The sequence below is a fragment of the Pseudophryne corroboree genome, chromosome 3, assembly GCF_028390025.1.
Source record: "Pseudophryne corroboree isolate aPseCor3 chromosome 3, aPseCor3.hap2, whole genome shotgun sequence".
NCBI lineage: Eukaryota > Metazoa > Chordata > Amphibia > Anura > Myobatrachidae > Pseudophryne > Pseudophryne corroboree.
The window spans coordinates 516,394,594-516,414,757 of NC_086446.1; the positions used below are offsets into that span (position 1 = coordinate 516,394,594).

Here is a 20,164-nt window from a genome sequence, read left to right on the forward strand (position 1 = left end):
TTGGTTGGCGGCGGCGATCCCAGCAAAGAAGAGGGAGAAGGAAGGAGAAGTCCGGACTGACAAGCAGGCAGTCACCCAGGCGCGCGCGCAACCACATTCCATCACTCACTCCTGCATCGTGAGTTTTCTCTCCTCTCCTGTCTTGCTGGCTGCTTGACTGACTGACTGGCTGGCTGATGCACAATCATTTGCATTTGGTCCGCCTCCGACAACCACACCCACCAGACGTCTGCCGCCCGTCCCGTCTGTCCCTGCTGGCTCCGTGCTTATCACATTGACACAATGCTATGCACTTGCACTTCATCACTTAAGCAGTGGGACATTCATTCTGCAATGGAAGGTTCCCTGGCTGCCTTGAACCTCCTGTCTCTAAAATCTGGATTGTTTCAACCAACCCGTTCATCCTGGCAGATTTCAATTTTTCACTACAGTGTGAGGGCTCTGTGATGTCATCATGATGCACACTCTATGATGTCATCATGATGCGACACATGTGATGTCATCATTATGCGACACACGTGATGTCACAATGTGCTTGGCTGTACGGACTGCATTTGCTTGGCTTGCTAACTGACATCCACTTGAGGGAGACACACACCAGGAGATGGATGCAGCATATACACATACTGCAGAGCTTGTGCCTTTAGTGCCTGTAACAGCAACTATCCACACCTCCTGCAACCAGCGTGGACACCACCGCCACTAAAATAAAAATTAGTTCCAAACATGACCAGGTCGAAAAGACCAGCCGAAAGGATGATCATGATAGTAAGTTAAAAATGTAGGAATTCATTTCGAAGTGGTAATGCTTCTTCGTTCGTACTTAGTTTGCATTCAAGAATTAGGCCTACGTAGGCCTCACATCCAAATGCTGATCAACTGTTTCAATTTGTCTTGTGCAGAAGGAGGGAATTCAATGGAGACAAGAAGTAGACGATAAATAAGACTCCACACAGTAGTTCACACGTGCTTTTATTCATCCATTGTAACATTTTAATAGACAGCAAAGATTGAATACAATTTTGACACAGTATAAAAAGCATGCTTACAAAATCCAAGAGTTTATCAATGCAGCAGGCAAAAAAACATTGCAAATCCTGGGGAATAAGCTGAGAAGTCATCATTCATCTATTTTTGGAATACAGATTAGGAAAGGTGCACCGGTCCCGGAGGTACTGCAATACCGGGTCAATGCGTGGAGTGGACAGAGCAAGCTCTTCTTCCATCTCCCTGTTCTAAAAATCCATTTAATATATGGCCCCCAGATAGGGGGCGTATCAGATATTAAACTGATAAGAACAGATTTTTGATTGAAAAAGCGTCTTTATTGGTATAAAGTTGCAAAAAACAGACGGTAACATTGACAAACATAAGTGCCGTGTCGCAGCACAGGCCAAAACACAGCACAGATGCAGACTGTATAGTGCAGTCGAAGAACTACGGCGCGGGCCTGTAGCCTACACCGTAGTTCTCAGGCTGCACTATGCAATTAGACGATACAATAACACAACAGTAATTAAGGCTATGGGTGTGGAGGGTAGGGGGGTGAGGGAGGGTGAATCACAGGCCCGAAGCTTTATTGAAAAGACAGACACATATAAGGGGGAGGGCAATAAATAGAAGACATCAATAAAACAACAGACATTGTGAGTGAGGGGGCAGGGGCCACGGTCCCAAAGTCTCATCTTCGGTTCGGACAAGGGGAGAGGGGCAGAAAAAGGGGGGTTTTAGTCCTCTTCTTCCTCAGGGCTGTCCATGGTGGAATAGTCTCTGAGCAAGCTGTGAACCAGCCTGCAACAGTCCTGGATAGACATCCTCTCCCTCCTCAGAATGAGGCGGTTCCTGGCAAGCCACGAAGCGTCCTTAACACTGTTCATAAGGCGCCAGGCTTCCTGGATCGCCCCAACGGTGTGGGTGCCAGGGAATAGTCCGTAGAGTACCGAATGGTACGTGAGACAGTTCCTTGGCACAGAGTTTTTCAGTTCGTTTTCCAGGGCGTCCAACAACAACTGGGCCCAGGCACAGTCCCAAAACAGGTGCATAGATGTTTCCTCGTGTATGATGCACCTGGGGCAATGTCTGTACCTGCACAGGTTCCGGGAGTGCATGAATGACCGGAGGGGCAGGCCCCCCTGGATGGCCATCCACGACAGGTCTTTGTGTCTGTTTGTGAGCCTTTTAGAGGCCACATTCTCCCAGACCTGTTTGGCAGTCGCTGAAGGGAGCCCCGGAATCGGCTCCAAATCGTCTTTAGCTCTGATGAGCTTGTAGATGGTCTTCGGTTTCCATAAGTCAGGTTTAACTCCCTCCAGTTGGTGTTCCCTCACGAACTTGGACACGTCCAGGTAGAACCACGGGGTGTTCCAGTTGTAAGGGATGGAGCTGTCCCATTTGTCCCAGCCGAGATTCCTCCAAAGAGGCAGGAGGAAGAAACGGGACATAGAGTTTCCTGCCGAATCGTTCAAGTTCTCGTACATTGTCCTTCGGATGCAGTTACACACGAAGAAGGCTCGAAGCATGGTTGGGATATCCGGAATACCCTTTCCACCCTTGAGGGGCTCCTTGTACATAACTGACCGCTTTACTCTGTCCATCTTGGAGCCCCAGATGAAGTGAAACACTGCCCTTGTGGTGGCCCTGCAGACGGTTGCCAGTGGTGGCCAGGCCTGCGCGGTGTACTGCAGAACGGGAAGAATCTCGTTGCGCAGCACAAGTGATTTCCCCTCGATGGTAAGTTCTCTGAGGCTCCACAATCCAATCTTTTGTCGAACAGTCGCCAGTCTCTCTTCCCAACATCTCAGGGCTGCACCCTCACCGCCGAACCAGACTCCCAGGATCTTGATGAAGTCGGGCTTGATGGTGAAAGGAAATGGTGCAGAGGATGACAGGTGCCACTTTCCGAAGAGCATAGCCTCTGACTTCCCGCAGTTGACTTTAGCCCCTGAGGCTCGGCCGAAGTTCTCGCAGGTCTGGACGAGTGCTGTCACCGAACGCTGGTCTGCGCAGAAGACAGTGACGTCATCCATGTACAGCGAACACTTGGCCTCTCGTCGGTCACGACCCGGTGCGGCGATCCCTCTGATCTCTGGGTTCCGTCTGATGCATACAGCCATAAGCTCTATAACACAAACAAAAAGAAGAGGTGAAAGAGGGCAGCCTTGTCTGACCCCGGACAAGATGGAAAAGGGGTCAGTCTTCCAGCCGTTCACCAGCACCGAGCTGTGGATATCAAGGTACATCAGGTTAACATACGTACAAAACATTTTACCGAGGCCAAATTTATGCAGAACCCTGCCCATCAGCTCATGTGAGACACGATCGAAGGCCTTCTCCTGGTCAAGACTGACCAGGGCCGCGTGAACGTTCCGATCCTTGATGTAATGGACCGTGTCTCTGAGGAGGGCGAGGCTGTCTGCAATCCTGCGACCAGGAATGGCGCAGGTCTGGTCCGGGTGAATGATCTGTCCGATGACAGCCTTCAGCCTGTTGGCGAGCACCTTGGCGAGGATCTTGTAGTCCACGTTTAAGAGAGAGATGGGCCTCCAATTTTTCAGCTCACATCTCTCCCCCTTACGCTTATACAAGATCGTGATCATTCCCTCCCTCAGCGATGGGGGCATTTTGCCCTCCACCACCATCTCCCCGTACAGCTCGAGCAGGTCCGGTCCAATGAGGTCCCACAGCGCTACATAGAGCTCTGCTGGGAGACCATCACTGCCCGGGGTCCTGCCCTGCCTAAAGGATCTGGCGGCAGAGTGCAACTCCTCCAACGCCAAGGGAGCATCCAGGGCGGCTTTACCTGCAGGATCAATTGTGTTAGTGATACCTGACAGGAACTTATCAGCCTCCTCGCTGTCTGTAGTCTTAGGGGAGTAGAGGTCGCTGTAATAGTCGCGGACGACTTTCATCACGCCCTCCTTCCCCTGTCTGGGGATGCCGGTCTCATCTCGCAGCTCAGTCAGGGGCGTGTGGCCAGAGTGGAGTTTCCTGAAAAAGAAAGAATTTGACTTCTCGTCCTTCTCAAGGTTCTCCACCTTGGAACGGAAGACGATACGTCTGGATTCCTCCTCAAAGTGCCCTTTCAGGCCCTCTTTGGTCTCATCCAGCTCGTCTCTCACGTCCCAGCCGCACCGTTGGAGGTCCAGCAGGGACTGCAAATTTCTCTGCAGTCTCTTGAAGTTCCTCTTTCGGTCGCACGCCTGTTGTCTCCCTTTAACCTGAAAGAAACTGCGAATGTTAGCCTTAGCATATTCCCACCAGTCGCTCATACATTCAAAATAACATTTGTCATTTTTCCATGTGATGTAGGCATCCTTCAGCTCCGCCAGCACCTCCTCTCTTTCCAGTAGGGCGCAATTCAACTTCCAGGAGCCTGGGCCAGGTGAAAAACCGCTGCCCAGGACTCCTTGGAAGAGAATGGCCCTGTGGTCTGAGAAGAAGCAGGGGACCATAGAATGCCTCGTCTGCTTCACTGCTCTAGAGGTAAACACAAAGTCAATGCGGGAACGCACAGAGCCATCGGGGCGGCTCCATGTAAAATTCACGGAGCCGGACCCCATGGAGCCCATAGCGTCCCGCAGTGATGCTTCGGTCACCATTTCTATGAGCAGTTTAGACGTCACATCAAGCTTGGTAGAGTTGCTGGTGCTGCGTCCATCCTCCTCCATGGTGCAGTTGAAGTCTCCTGCCATCACTACCGCCCTAGTGGTTGCGAGCTGCGGTCGCAGGGTCTGGAAAAGCTCCAAGCGCTCATTCTTGAAAGGGGGGGCGTACACGCAGATAAGCCTGATAGGCTCACCTGCCCAGGAGCCGTCTACGATCAGCAATCTGCCGCAGACGAGCTCCTGAACAGAATCTAGCGTGAAGAGGCTCCCCCTGATAAGAATGGCGACCCCTGCAGACTTACACTCACCCCCACCGGACCAATAGGAGGCGCCGTGAGACCACTGCCTGCCCAGATGTTTGTAGGACCTGGAGAAAGGAAGAGAGCATTCCTGCAACATGTACACATCACATTTCTGACTATCTAGGAAAGTAAACACAGACTGTCTTCTAAGCTTATCCTTAATACTCCTCACATTAATGGTGAAAATTGAAAATGACGCCATTAGTTGGGGAAAAAAGAGAGGTTAGGCAACAGTTCTACATTTACGTTACCACTCCGTCGGGCGGGGCTTCCTCGGCATCGGATGCCAGGTTCCCTTGCTCGGGTAGCGGCGAGCAGTCTCCCAGTATCCGGTCGAGTAAGGCGTCGGCGTTGGCATCCAGCTCCTCCTCCTCCTCCCTGCTGAATGCCTCCGCCAGCTCCTCCATTTCTTCTTCCAGTGGGGTCAGCTCGACCGCCAGTTTCTTAGAGGATTCGGAGTCCGCAGACGGGCTGTCGAGCTCCTTCCTCTTGCAGTTCCGTGTCTTCTCGGCACCTGCAGTTGGAGTAAGAGGGGAGGGGAGGGCGGGGAAATCTTCCTGGGAAGAAAGGTCAGGTGGGGCAGGGGTGGCTGGGTTGGGAGAGACAATGGGCTGGGTAGGAGAGTCGGAGGAGGGGTCAGGGAGGGTTGCGACAGTGGTAGGGATGGGAGTCACTGTCGCAGGGGGTGGGCTGGTGGAGATGGGTAGGGAGGTGGTGAGGGAGGATGGGAGGGGGGTGGGTTTGACAGGTTTCTTACCCTCCTGCGGTTTCTTTTCCTTCTGCGTAGCAGAGGGCAGCAGCTTGAGGGCAGGGTTGGCACGTCCGGTCACCACAGCTGAGTAGGTTCTCGACCTACTCGGGCAGTCCCTGTAGACGTGGTCCACTTTGCCGCACAGGTTGCAGGTTTTCCTCGTGGGGCAGTCTTTGGTCTCATGGCTGGCCATGTGGCAATTCTTGCATGCCGGGACCTTGCAGTCCTTCATCACGTGGCCCGTCCCGCCGCACTTCCTGCAGTTGCGTGGCTGGTCGGCGTAGTGGAGAAGTCCTTGAGATCCCCCCAGGGAGAAGCACTGTGGGAGGTGCTTGACTCCTTCTGGGCACGAGGTGTCCTTTTGCAGGACGACGATCACAGCCCACTTTCCAGTCCAGAAGCTGTTCCCATCCAGAACCCTTGTGGGGTCCTTCTTGACGGTACAGAACCGGCTGAGGAAGGTGACAATGTCCTTGATGGGCGTGTGTGGGTTCCTCATTGAAACCGTCACCCGCCTTTCCTCTCTTTGAATAGGGCAATTGCCCACAAAGCGGGAGAAAGGGGATTCGGGTCTCGCCGATTTCACTGCCTCCCAGTACCTCTTGCAGATGGCAAGGGAGGCGAAGGTGACGTAGAAGATCCCCTTCAGGTAATTCTGGATGCTGAGGGTTTCAGCGGTCGAGAAGCCCTGGTCCAGGATCATCTTCTTCCCAAAGGTCTCCACTGTCATGTCCGGCATCCGTCCATCCACCTCCTTCAACTTCATCACCACGGTGAATCTCATCCAGGGCTCCAGGGACGGTTTGTCTTTGGTGCTCGCCTGGGTGGGTGCCGCTGGCGGTGTTGCTGCAGGGGTTGTGGCGCTGGGTGCGGCCGATCCGGTGGGGGCTTTGGCGGTTTTTTTCGCCGTCTTGGCCTGGCTCTTCTTGGCGAGGGTGGCCGGAGTGGAGGCAGAGGCTGGAGCAGCTGGGGCTGGAGCAGCGGGGGCTGGAACAGCGGCGGCTGGGGCAGCGGTGGCCATACTCACGGGTCCTTTGGCGTAGAAGGCGGGGCGGAGGATCAGCGCTGTCGTCGAGAGGAGGAGAGGCGGTCGGTCGCTTCAGAGGGCAGAGCCAGCAAGTCTAACCCTCCAGTGCAGGTAGGGGGCGCTGCAGAGCTTCTCCGGCGAAGTCCCTTTTCTCCACGCAGTCTTGCTGGCGGAGGGGGGGTGTCTTCTCCAGAGGGCAGAGCAAACAAGTCTAACCCTCTGCTGTAGCTGGGGAGCGATGCAAATCTTCACCCTCTTCAAGCGATCTTCTCCTTCTCCTCGCAGTCTCGGCTTTCGATTTTTCTGGCTTCTCGGCCCGGGTGCAGCTTAGCCCTGAGAAGGACAATTGTCGGTCCAAGAAACAAGGTAGCACCGTCAGTCAGCGTGAACTGATAAGAACAGATACTACACTTGATCTTAGCCAAAAGGCCGAGAAGCGATAACCCGAATGTGGGCTGAGGGACCGGCGCAACCGAAACAGGATCTACAATCCATCATGGAGAATCACCCTCCCCCACGCACGCTTACGCTATACTATCTGCAGATTGACTTGACTTTGGTTGGCGGCGGCGATCCCAGCAAAGAAGAGGGAGAAGGAAGGAGAAGTCCGGACTGACAAGCAGGCAGTCACCCAGGCGCGCGCGCAACCACATTCCATCACTCACTCCTGCATCGTGAGTTTTCTCTCCTCTCCTGTCTTGCTGGCTGCTTGACTGACTGACTGGCTGGCTGATGCACAATCATTTGCATTTGGTCCGCCTCCGACAACCACACCCACCAGACGTCTGCCGCCCGTCCCGTCTGTCCCTGCTGGCTCCGTGCTTATCACATTGACACAATGCTATGCACTTGCACTTCATCACTTAAGCAGTGGGACATTCATTCTGCAATGGAAGGTTCCCTGGCTGCCTTGAACCTCCTGTCTCTAAAATCTGGATTGTTTCAACCAACCCGTTCATCCTGGCAGATTTCAATTTTTCACTACAGTGTGAGGGCTCTGTGATGTCATCATGATGCACACTCTATGATGTCATCATGATGCGACACATGTGATGTCATCATTATGCGACACACGTGATGTCACAATGTGCTTGGCTGTACGGACTGCATTTGCTTGGCTTGCTAACTGACATCCACTTGAGGGAGACACACACCAGGAGATGGATGCAGCATATACACATACTGCAGAGCTTGTGCCTTTAGTGCCTGTAACAGCAACTATCCACACCTCCTGCAACCAGCGTGGACACCACCGCCACTAAAATAAAAATTAGTTCCAAACATGACCAGGTCGAAAAGACCAGCCGAAAGGATGATCATGATAGTAAGTTAAAAATGTAGGAATTCATTTCGAAGTGGTAATGCTTCTTCGTTCGTACTTAGTTTGCATTCAAGAATTAGGCCTACGTAGGCCTCACATCCAAATGCTGATCAACTGTTTCAATTTGTCTTGTGCAGAAGGAGGGAATTCAATGGAGACAAGAAGTAGACGATAAATAAGACTCCACACAGTAGTTCACACGTGCTTTTATTCATCCATTGTAACATTTTAATAGACAGCAAAGATTGAATACAATTTTGACACAGTATAAAAAGCATGCTTACAAAATCCAAGAGTTTATCAATGCAGCAGGCAAAAAAACATTGCAAATCCTGGGGAATAAGCTGAGAAGTCATCATTCATCTATTTTTGGAATACAGATTAGGAAAGGTGCACCGGTCCCGGAGGTACTGCAATACCGGGTCAATGCGTGGAGTGGACAGAGCAAGCTCTTCTTCCATCTCCCTGTTCTAAAAATCCATTTAATATATGGCCCCCAGATAGGGGGCGTATCAGATATTAAACTGATAAGAACAGATTTTTTGATTGAAAAAGCGTCTTTATTGGTATAAAGTTGCAAAAAACAGACGGTAACATTGACAAACATGAGTGCCGTGTCGCAGCACAGGCCAAAACACAGCACAGATGCAGACTGTATAGTGCAGTCGAAGAACTACGGCGCGGGCCTGTAGCCTACACTGTAGTTCTCAGGCTGCCCTATGCAATTAAACGATACAATAACACAACAGTAAATAAGGCTATGGGTGTGGAGGGTAGGGGGGTGAGGGAGGGTGAATCACAAGCCCGAAGCTTTATTGAAAGACAGACACATATAAGGGGAAGGGCAATAAATAGAAGACATCAATAAAACAACAGACATTGTGAGTGAGGGGGCAGGGGCCACGGTCCCAAAGTCTCATTTTCGGTTCGGACAAGGGGGGAGGGGCAGAAAAAGGGGGGGTTTAGTCCTCTTCTTCCTCAGGGCTGTCCATGGTGGAATAGTCTCTGAGCAGGCTGTGGACCAGCCTGCAACAGTCCTGGATGGACATCCTCTCCCTCCTCAGAATGAGGCGGTTCCTGGCTAGCCACGAAGCGTCCTTCATACAGTTCATAAGGCGCCAGGCTTCCTGGATCGCCCCAACGGTGTGGGTGCCAGGGAATAGTCCGTAGAGTACCGAATAGTACGTGAGACAGTTCCTCGGCACAGAGTTTTTCAGTTCGTTTTCCAGGGCGTCCAACAACAACTGGGCCCAGGCACAGTCCCAAAACAGGTGCATAGATGTTTCCTCGTGTATGATGCACCTGGGGCAATGTCTGTACCTGCACAGGTTCCGGGAGTGCATGAATGACCGGAGGGGCAGGCCCCCCTGGATGGCCATCCACGACAGGTCTTTGTGTCTGTTTGTGAGCCTTTTAGAGGCCACATTCTCCCAGACCTGTTTGGCAGTCGCTGAAGGGAGCCCCGGAATCGGCTCCAAATCGTCTTTAGCTCTGATGAGCTTGTAGATCGTCTTTGATTTCCATAAGTCAGGTTTAACTCCCTCCAGTTGGTGTTCCCTCACGAACTTGGACACGTCCAGGTAGAACCACGGGGTGTTCCAGTTGTAAGGGATGGAGCTGTCCCATTTGTCCCAGCCGAGATTCCTCCAAAGAGGCAGGAGGAAGAAACGGGACATGGAGTTTCCTGCAGAATCGTTCAAGTTCTCGTACATTGTCCTTCGGATGCAGTTACAGACGAAGAAGGCTCGAAGCATGGTGGGGATATCAGGGATACCCTTTCCACCCTTGAGGGGCTCCTTGTACATAACTGCACGCTTTACTCTGTCCATCTTGGAGCCCCAGATGAAGTAAAACACTGCCCTTGTGATGGCCCTGCAGACGGTTGCCAGTGGTGGCCAGGCCTGCGCGGTGTACTGCAGAACGGGAAGAATCTCGTTGCGCAGCACAAGTGATTTCCCCTCGATGGTAAGTTCTCTGAGGCTCCACAATCCAATCTTTTGTCGAACAGTCGCCAGTCTCTCTTCCCAACATCTCAGGGCTGCACCCTCACCGCCGAACCAGACTCCCAGGATCTTGATGAAGTCGGGCTTGATGGCAAAAGGAAATGGTGCAGAGGATGACAGGTGCCACTTTCCGAAGAGCATAGCCTCTGACTTCCCGCAGTTGACTTTAGCCCCTGAGGCTCGGCCGAAGTTCTCGCAGGTCTGGACGAGTGCTGTCACCGAACGCTGGTCTGCGCAGAAGACAGTGACGTCATCCATGTACAGCGAACACTTGGCCTCTCGTCGGTCACGACCCGGTGCGGCGATCCCTCTGATCTCTGGATTCCGTCTGATGCATACAGCCATAAGCTCTATAACACAAACAAAAAGAAGAGGTGAAAGAGGGCAGCCTTGTCTGACCCCGGACAAGATGGAAAAGGGGTCAGTCTTCCAGCCGTTCACCAGCACCGAGCTGTGGATATCAAGGTACATCAGGTTAACATACGTACAAAACATTTTACCGAGACCAAATTTATGCAGAACCCTGCCCATCAGCTCATGTGAGACACGATCAAAGGCCTTCTCCTGATCAAGACTGACCAGGGCCGCGTGCACGTTCCGATCCTTGATGTAATGGACCGTGTCTCTGAGGAGGGCGAGGCTGTCTGCAATCCTGCGACCAGGGATGGCGCAGGTCTGGTCCGGGTGAATGATCTGTCCGATGACAGCCTTCAGCCTGTTGGCGAGCACCTTGGCGAGGATCTTGTAGTCCACGTTTAAGAGAGAGATGGGCCTCCAATTTTTCAGCTCACATCTCTCCCCCTTACGCTTATACAAGATCGTGATCATTCCCTCCCTCAGCGATGGGGGCATTTTGCCCTCCACCACCATCTCCCCGTACAGCTCGAGCAGGTCCGGTCCAATGAGGTCCCACAGCGCTACGTAGAGCTCTGCTGGGAGACCATCACTGCCCGGGGTCCTGCCCTGCCTAAAGGATTTGGCGGCAGAGTGCAACTCCTCCAACGCCAAGGGAGCATCCAGGGCGGCTTTACCTGCAGGATCAACGGTGTTAGTGATACCTGACAGGAACTTATCAGCCTCCTCGCTGTCTGTGGTCTTAGGGGAGTAGAGGTCGCTGTAGTAGTCGCGGACGACTTTCATCACGCCCTCCTTCCCCTGTCTGGGGATGCCGGCCTCATCTCGCAGCTCAGTCAGGGGCGTGTGGCCAGAGTGGAGTTTCCTGAAAAAGAAAGAATTGCATTTCTCGTCCTTCTCAAGGTTCTCCACCTTGGAACGGAAGACGATACGTCTGGATTCCTCCTCAAAGTGCCCTTTCAGGCCCTCTTTGGTCTCTTCCAGCTTGTCTCTCACGTCCCAGCCGCACCGTTGTAGGTCCAGCAGGGACTGCAGGTGTCTTTGCAGTCTCTTGAAGTTCCTCTTTCGGTCGCACGCCTGTTGTCTCCCTTTAACCTGAAAGAAACTGCGAATGTTAGCCTTAGCATATTCCCACCAGTCGCTCATGCATTCAAAATAACATTTGTCATTTTTCCATGTGATGTAGGCATCCTTCAGCTCCGCCAGCACCTCCTCTCTTTCCAGCAGGGCACAATTCAACTTCCAGGAGCCTGGGCCAGGCGCAAAGCCGCTACCCAGGACTCCTTGGAAGAGAATGGCCCTGTGGTCTGAGAAGAAGCAGGGGACCATAGAATGCCTGGTCTGCTTCACTGTTCTAGAGGTAAACACAAAGTCAATGCGGGAACGCACAGAGCCATCGGGGCGGCTCCATGTAAAGTTCACGGAGCCGGACCCCATGGAGCCCATAGCGTCCCGCAGTGATGCTTCGGTCACCATTTCTATGAGCAGTTTAGACGTCACGTCAAGCTTGGTACAGTTGCTGGTGCTGCGTCCATCCTCTTCCATGGTGCAGTTGAAGTCTCCTGCCATCACTACCGCCCTAGTGGTTGCGAGCTGCGGTCGCAGGGTCTGGAAAAGCTCCAAGCGCTCATTCTTGCCAGGGGGGGCGTACACGCAGATAAGCCTAATAGGCTCACCTGCCCAGGAACCGTCTACGATAAGCAATCTGCCGCAGACGAGCTCCTGAACAGAATCTAGCGTGAAGAGGCTCCCCCTAATAAGAATGGCGACCCCTGCAGACTTACACTCACCTCCACCGGACCAATAGGAGGCGCCGTGAGACCACTGCCTGCCCAGATGTTTGTAGGACCTGGAGAAAGGAAGAGAGCATTCCTGCAACATGTACACATCACATTTCTGACTATCTAGGAAAGTAAACACAGACTGTCTTCTAAGCTTGTCCTTAATACTCCTCACATTAATGGTGAAAATTGAAAATGACGCCATTAGTTGGGGAAAAAAGAGAGGTTAGGCAACAGTTCTACATTTACGTTACCACTCCGTCGGGCGGGGCTTCCTCGGCATCGGATGCCAGGTTCCCTTGCTCGGGTAGCGGCGAGTTGTTTCCCAGTATCTGGTCGAGTAAGGCGGCGGCGTTGGCATCCAGCTCCTCCTCCTCCGCCCTGCTGAATGCCTCCGCCAGCTCCTCCATTTCTTCTTCCAGCGGGGTCAGCTCGACCGCCAGTTTCTTAGAGGATTCGGAGTCCGCAGACGGGCTGTCGAGCTCCTTCCTCTTGCAGTTCCTCGTCTTCTCGGCACCTGCAGTTGGAGTAAGAGGGGAGGGGAGGGCGGGGAAATCTTCCTGGGAAGAAAGGTCAGGTGGGGCAGGGGTGGCTGGGTTGGGAGAGACAATGGGCTGGGTAGGAGAGTCGGAGGAGGGGTCAGGGAGGGTTGCGACAGTGGTAGGGATGGGAGTCACTGTCGCAGGGGGTGGGCTGGTGGAGATGGGTAGGGAGGTGGTGAGGGAGGATGGGAGGGGGGTGGGTTTGACAGGTTTCTTACCCTCCTGCGGTTTCTTTTCCTTCTGCGTAGCAGAGGGCAGCAGCTTGAGGGCAGGGTTGGCACGTCCGGTCACCACAGCTGAGTAGGTTCTCGACCTACTCGGGCAGTCCCTGTAGACGTGGTCCACTTTGCCGCACAGGTTGCAGGTTTTCCTCGTGGGGCAGTCTTTGGTCTCATGGCTGGCCATGTGGCAATTCTTGCATGCCGGGACCTTGCAGTCCTTCATCACGTGGCCCGTCCCGCCGCACTTCCTGCAGTTGCGTGGCTGGTCGGCGTAGTGGAGAAGTCCTTGAGATCCCCCCAGGGAGAAGCACTGTGGGAGGTGCTTGACTCCTTCTGGGCACGAGGTGTCCTTTTGCAGGACGACGATCACAGCCCACTTTCCAGTCCAGAAGCTGTTCCCATCCAGAACCCTTGTGGGGTCCTTCTTGACGGTACAGAACCGGCTGAGGAAGGTGACAATGTCCTTGATGGGCGTGTGTGGGTTCCTCATTGAAACCGTCACCCGCCTTTCCTCTCTTTGAATAGGGCAATTGCCCACAAAGCGGGAGAAAGGGGATTCGGGTCTCGCCGATTTCACTGCCTCCCAGTACCTCTTGCAGATGGCAAGGGAGGCGAAGGTGACGTAGAAGATCCCCTTCAGGTAATTCTGGATGCTGAGGGTTTCAGCGGTCGAGAAGCCCTGGTCCAGGATCATCTTCTTCCCAAAGGTCTCCACTGTCATGTCCGGCATCCGTCCATCCACCTCCTTCAACTTCATCACCACGGTGAATCTCATCCAGGGCTCCAGGGACGGTTTGTCTTTGGTGCTCGCCTGGGTGGGTGCCGCTGGCGGTGTTGCTGCAGGGGTTGTGGCGCTGGGTGCGGCCGATCCGGTGGGGGCTTTGGCGGTTTTTTTCGCCGTCTTGGCCTGGCTCTTCTTGGCGAGGGTGGCCGGAGTGGAGGCAGAGGCTGGAGCAGCTGGGGCTGGAGCAGCGGGGGCTGGAACAGCGGCGGCTGGGGCAGCGGTGGCCATACTCACGGGTCCTTTGGCGTAGAAGGCGGGGCGGAGGATCAGCGCTGTCGTCGAGAGGAGGAGAGGCGGTCGGTCGCTTCAGAGGGCAGAGCCAGCAAGTCTAACCCTCCAGTGCAGGTAGGGGGCGCTGCAGAGCTTCTCCGGCGAAGTCCCTTTTCTCCACGCAGTCTTGCTGGCGGAGGGGGGGTGTCTTCTCCAGAGGGCAGAGCAAACAAGTCTAACCCTCTGCTGTAGCTGGGGAGCGATGCAAATCTTCACCCTCTTCAAGCGATCTTCTCCTTCTCCTCGCAGTCTCGGCTTTCGATTTTTCTGGCTTCTCGGCCCGGGTGCAGCTTAGCCCTGAGAAGGACAATTGTCGGTCCAAGAAACAAGGTAGCACCGTCAGTCAGCGTGAACTGATAAGAACAGATACTACACTTGATCTTAGCCAAAAGGCCGAGAAGCGATAACCCGAATGTGGGCTGAGGGACCGGCGCAACCGAAACAGGATCTACAATCCATCATGGAGAATCACCCTCCCCCACGCACGCTTACGCTATACTATCTGCAGATTGACTTGACTTTGGTTGGCGGCGGCGATCCCAGCAAAGAAGAGGGAGAAGGAAGGAGAAGTCCGGACTGACAAGCAGGCAGTCACCCAGGCGCGCGCGCAACCACATTCCATCACTCACTCCTGCATCGTGAGTTTTCTCTCCTCTCCTGTCTTGCTGGCTGCTTGACTGACTGACTGGCTGGCTGATGCACAATCATTTGCATTTGGTCCGCCTCCGACAACCACACCCACCAGACGTCTGCCGCCCGTCCCGTCTGTCCCTGCTGGCTCCGTGCTTATCACATTGACACAATGCTATGCACTTGCACTTCATCACTTAAGCAGTGGGACATTCATTCTGCAATGGAAGGTTCCCTGGCTGCCTTGAACCTCCTGTCTCTAAAATCTGGATTGTTTCAACCAACCCGTTCATCCTGGCAGATTTCAATTTTTCACTACAGTGTGAGGGCTCTGTGATGTCATCATGATGCACACTCTATGATGTCATCATGATGCGACACATGTGATGTCATCATTATGCGACACACGTGATGTCACAATGTGCTTGGCTGTACGGACTGCATTTGCTTGGCTTGCTAACTGACATCCACTTGAGGGAGACACACACCAGGAGATGGATGCAGCATATACACATACTGCAGAGCTTGTGCCTTTAGTGCCTGTAACAGCAACTATCCACACCTCCTGCAACCAGCGTGGACACCACCGCCACTAAAATAAAAATTAGTTCCAAACATGACCAGGTCGAAAAGACCAGCCGAAAGGATGATCATGATAGTAAGTTAAAAATGTAGGAATTCATTTCGAAGTGGTAATGCTTCTTCGTTCGTACTTAGTTTGCATTCAAGAATTAGGCCTACGTAGGCCTCACATCCAAATGCTGATCAACTGTTTCAATTTGTCTTGTGCAGAAGGAGGGAATTCAATGGAGACAAGAAGTAGACGATAAATAAGACTCCACACAGTAGTTCACACGTGCTTTTATTCATCCATTGTAACATTTTAATAGACAGCAAAGATTGAATACAATTTTGACACAGTATAAAAAGCATGCTTACAAAATCCAAGAGTTTATCAATGCAGCAGGCAAAAAAACATTGCAAATCCTGGGGAATAAGCTGAGAAGTCATCATTCATCTATTTTTGGAATACAGATTAGGAAAGGTGCACCGGTCCCGGAGGTACTGCAATACCGGGTCAATGCGTGGAGTGGACAGAGCAAGCTCTTCTTCCATCTCCCTGTTCTAAAAATCCATTTAATATATGGCCCCCAGATAGGGGGCGTATCAGATATTAAACTGATAAGAACAGATACTACACTTGATCTTAGCCAAAAGGCCGAGAAGCGATAACCCGAATGTGGGCTGAGGGACCGGCGCAACCGAAACAGGATCTACAATCCATCATGGAGAATCACCCTCCCCCACGCACGCTTACGCTATACTATCTGCAGATTGACTTGACTTTGGTTGGCGGCGGCGATCCCAGCAAAGAAGAGGGAGAAGGAAGGAGAAGTCCGGACTGACAAGCAGGCAGTCACCCAGGCGCGCGCGCAACCACATTCCATCACTCACTCCTGCATCGTGAGTTTTCTCTCCTCTCCTGTCTTGCTGGCTGCTTGACTGACTGACTGGCTGGCTGATGCACAATCATTTGCATTTGGTCCGCCTCCGACAACCACACCCACCAGACGTCTGCCGCCCGTCCCGTCTGTCCCTGCTGGCTCCGTGCTTATCACATTGACACAATGCTATGCACTTGCACTTCATCACTTAAGCAGTGGGACATTCATTCTGCAATGGAAGGTTCCCTGGCTGCCTTGAACCTCCTGTCTCTAAAATCTGGATTGTTTCAACCAACCCGTTCATCCTGGCAGATTTCAATTTTTCACTACAGTGTGAGGGCTCTGTGATGTCATCATGATGCACACTCTATGATGTCATCATGATGCGACACATGTGATGTCATCATTATGCGACACACGTGATGTCACAATGTGCTTGGCTGTACGGACTGCATTTGCTTGGCTTGCTAACTGACATCCACTTGAGGGAGACACACACCAGGAGATGGATGCAGCATATACACATACTGCAGAGCTTGTGCCTTTAGTGCCTGTAACAGCAACTATCCACACCTCCTGCAACCAGCGTGGACACCACCGCCACTAAAATAAAAATTAGTTCCAAACATGACCAGGTCGAAAAGACCAGCCGAAAGGATGATCATGATAGTAAGTTAAAAATGTAGGAATTCATTTCGAAGTGGTAATGCTTCTTCGTTCGTACTTAGTTTGCATTCAAGAATTAGGCCTACGTAGGCCTCACATCCAAATGCTGATCAACTGTTTCAATTTGTCTTGTGCAGAAGGAGGGAATTCAATGGAGACAAGAAGTAGACGATAAATAAGACTCCACACAGTAGTTCACACGTGCTTTTATTCATCCATTGTAACATTTTAATAGACAGCAAAGATTGAATACAATTTTGACACAGTATAAAAAGCATGCTTACAAAATCCAAGAGTTTATCAATGCAGCAGGCAAAAAAACATTGCAAATCCTGGGGAATAAGCTGAGAAGTCATCATTCATCTATTTTTGGAATACAGATTAGGAAAGGTGCACCGGTCCCGGAGGTACTGCAATACCGGGTCAATGCGTGGAGTGGACAGAGCAAGCTCTTCTTCCATCTCCCTGTTCTAAAAATCCATTTAATATATGGCCCCCAGATAGGGGGCGTATCAGATATTAAACTGATAAGAACAGATTTTTTGATTGAAAAAGCGTCTTTATTGGTATAAAGTTGCAAAAAACAGACGGTAACATTGACAAACATAAGTGCCGTGTCGCAGCACAGGCCAAAACACAGCACAGATGCAGACTGTATAGTGCAGTCGAAGAACTACGGCGCGGGCCTGTAGCCTACACCGTAGTTCTCAGGCTGCACTATGCAATTAGACGATACAATAACACAACAGTAAATAAGGCTATGGGTGTGGAGGGTAGGGGGGTGAGGGAGGGTGAATCACAGGCCCGAAGCTTTATTGAAAAGACAGACACATATAAGGGGAAGGGCAATAAATAGAAGACATCAATAAAACAACAGACATTGTGAGTGAGGGGGCAGGGGCCACGGTCCCAAAGTCTCATCTTCGGTTCGGACAAGGGGAGAGGGGCAGAAAAAGGGGGGTTTTAGTCCTCTTCTTCCTCAGGGCTGTCCATGGTGGAATAGTCTCTGAGCAAGCTGTGAACCAGCCTGCAACAGTCCTGGATAGACATCCTCTCCCTCCTCAGAATGAGGCGGTTCCTGGCAAGCCACGAAGCGTCCTTAACACTGTTCATAAGGCGCCAGGCTTCCTGGATCGCCCCAACGGTGTGGGTGCCAGGGAATAGTCCGTAGAGTACCGAATGGTACGTGAGACAGTTCCTTGGCACAGAGTTTTTCAGTTCGTTTTCCAGGGCGTCCAACAACAACTGGGCCCAGGCACAGTCCCAAAACAGGTGCATAGATGTTTCCTCGTGTATGATGCACCTGGGGCAATGTCTGTACCTGCACAGGTTCCGGGAGTGCATGAATGACCGGAGGGGCAGGCCCCCCTGGATGGCCATCCACGACAGGTCTTTGTGTCTGTTTGTGAGCCTTTTAGAGGCCACATTCTCCCAGACCTGTTTGGCAGTCGCTGAAGGGAGCCCCGGAATCGGCTCCAAATCGTCTTTAGCTCTGATGAGCTTGTAGATCGTCTTCGATTTCCATAAGTCAGGTTTAACTCCCTCCAGTTGGTGTTCCCTCACGAACTTGGACACGTCCAGGTAGAACCACGGGGTGTTCCAGTTGTAAGGGATGGAGCTGTCCCATTTGTCCCAGCCGAGATTCCTCCAAAGCGGCAGGAGGAAGAAACGGGACATAGAGTTTCCTGCAGAATCGTTCAAGTTCTCGTACATTGTCCTGCGGATGCAGTTACACACGAAGAAGGCTCGAAGCATGGTTGGGATATCCGGAATACCCTTTCCACCCTTGAGGGGCTCCTTGTACATAACTGACCGCTTTACTCTGTCCATCTTGGAGCCCCAGATGAAGTGAAACACTGCCCTCGTGATGGCCCTGCAGACGGTTGCCAGGGGTGGCCAGGCCTGCGCGGTGTACTGCAGAACGGGAAGAATCTCATTGCGCAGCACAAGTGATTTCCCCTCGATGGTAAGATCTCTGAGGCTCCACAATCCAATCTTTTGGCGAACAGTCGCCAGTCTCTCATCCCAACATCTCAGGGCTGCACCCTCGCCGCCGAACCAGACTCCCAGGATCTTAATGAAGTCGGGCTTGATGGTGAAAGGAAATGGTGCAGAGGATGACAGGTGCCACTTTCCGAAGAGCATAGCCTCTGACTTCCCGCAGTTGACTTTAGCCCCTGAGGCTCGGCCGAAGTTCTCGCAGGTCTGGACGAGTGCTGTCACCGAACGGTGATCCGCGCAGAAGACAGTGACGTCATCCATGTACAGCGAACACTTGGCCTCTCGTCGGTCACGACCCGGTGCGGCGATCCCTCTGATCTCTGGATTCCGTCTGATGCATACAGCCATGAGCTCTATAACACAAACAAAAAGAAGAGGTGAAAGCGGGCAGCCTTGTCTGACCCCGGACAAGATGGAAAAGGGGTCAGTCTTCCAGCCGTTCACCAGCACCGAGCTGTGGATATCAAGGTACATCAGGTTAACATACGTACAAAACATTTTACCGAGGCCAAATTTATGCAGAACCCTGCCCATCAGCTCATGTGAGACACGATCAAAGGCCTTCTCCTGATCAAGGCTGACCAGGGCCGCGTGCACGTTCCGATCCTTGATGTAATGGACCGTGTCTCTGAGGAGGGCGAGGCTGTCTGCAATCCTGCGACCGGGGATGGCGCAGGTCTGGTCCGGGTGAATGATCTGTCCGATGACATCCTTCAGCCTGTTGGCGAGCACCTTGGCGAGGATCTTGTAGTCCACGTTTAAGAGAGAGATGGGCCTCCAATTCTTCAGCTCACATCTCTCCCCCTTACGCTTATACAAGATCGTGATCATTCCCTCCCTCAGCGATGGGGGCATTTTGCCCTCCACCACCATCTCCCCGTACAGCTCGAGCAGGTCCGGTCCAATGAGGTCCCACAGCGCTACGTAGAGCTCTGCTGGGAGACCGTCACTGCCCGGGGTCCTGCCCTGCCTAAAGGATTTGGCGGCAGAGTGCAACTCCTCCAACGCCAAGGGAGCATCCAGAGTGGCTTTGCCTGCAGGATCAATAGAGTTAGTGATACCTGACAGGAACTTATCGGCCTCCTCGCTGTCTGTGGTCTTAGGGGAGTAGAGGTCGCTGTAGTAGTCTCTGACGACTTTCATCACGCCCTCCTTCCCCTGTCTGGGGATGCCGGTCTCATCTCGCAGCTCGGTCAGGGGCGTGTGGCCAGAGTGGAGTTTCCTGAAAAAGAACGAATTACATTTCTCGTCCTTCTCAAGGTTCTCCACCTTGGAACGGAAGACGATACGTCTGGATTCCTCCTCAAAGTGCCTTTTCAGGCCCCCTTTGGTCTCATCCAGCTCGTCTCTCACGTCCCAGCCGCACCGTTGGAGGTCCAGTAGGGACTGCAGAAGTCTCTGCAGCCTCTTGAAGTTCCTCTTTCGGTCGCACGCCTGTTGTCTCCCTTTAACCTGAAAGAAA

At 52.6% G+C, this 20,164-nt stretch overlaps 1 protein-coding gene, 4 non-coding genes and 2 pseudogenes across 5 annotated transcripts; all 7 read right to left on the reverse strand.

The window, feature by feature from the left end:
- Nucleotides 1-1,150: 1,150 nt before the first annotated feature.
- Nucleotides 1,151-1,334, reverse strand: LOC134899696 (U2 spliceosomal RNA). The gene has a single exon (XR_010173337.1). It is a non-coding gene; the product is annotated as a U2 spliceosomal RNA (small nuclear RNA).
- A 5,686-nt stretch (nucleotides 1,335-7,020) lies between these two features.
- On the reverse strand, nucleotides 7,021-7,125 carry LOC134899801 (U2 spliceosomal RNA; annotated as a pseudogene).
- Nucleotides 7,126-8,390: 1,265 nt separating this feature from the next.
- LOC134899686 (U2 spliceosomal RNA) lies at nucleotides 8,391-8,575 on the reverse strand. Its single transcript, XR_010173330.1, has one exon. It is a non-coding gene; the product is annotated as a U2 spliceosomal RNA (small nuclear RNA).
- A 5,685-nt stretch (nucleotides 8,576-14,260) lies between these two features.
- On the reverse strand, nucleotides 14,261-14,365 carry LOC134899802 (U2 spliceosomal RNA; annotated as a pseudogene).
- A 1,265-nt stretch (nucleotides 14,366-15,630) lies between these two features.
- Nucleotides 15,631-15,821, reverse strand: LOC134899656 (U2 spliceosomal RNA). Its single transcript, XR_010173307.1, has one exon. It is a non-coding gene; the product is annotated as a U2 spliceosomal RNA (small nuclear RNA).
- A 1,265-nt stretch (nucleotides 15,822-17,086) lies between these two features.
- LOC134899687 (U2 spliceosomal RNA) lies at nucleotides 17,087-17,271 on the reverse strand. Its single transcript, XR_010173331.1, has one exon. It is a non-coding gene; the product is annotated as a U2 spliceosomal RNA (small nuclear RNA).
- Nucleotides 17,272-17,408: 137 nt separating this feature from the next.
- On the reverse strand, nucleotides 17,409-18,903 carry LOC135057325 (uncharacterized). The gene is made up of 2 exons (XM_063963216.1): nucleotides 17,906-18,903; nucleotides 17,409-17,418 (listed from the first exon to the last, which is right to left on the reverse strand). The coding sequence occupies exons 1-2, from the start codon at nucleotides 18,844-18,846 to the stop codon at nucleotides 17,409-17,411; spliced, it is 951 nt and encodes a 316-aa protein (XP_063819286.1). The 5' UTR covers nucleotides 18,847-18,903.
- Between the last annotated feature and the right edge of the window lie 1,261 nt (nucleotides 18,904-20,164).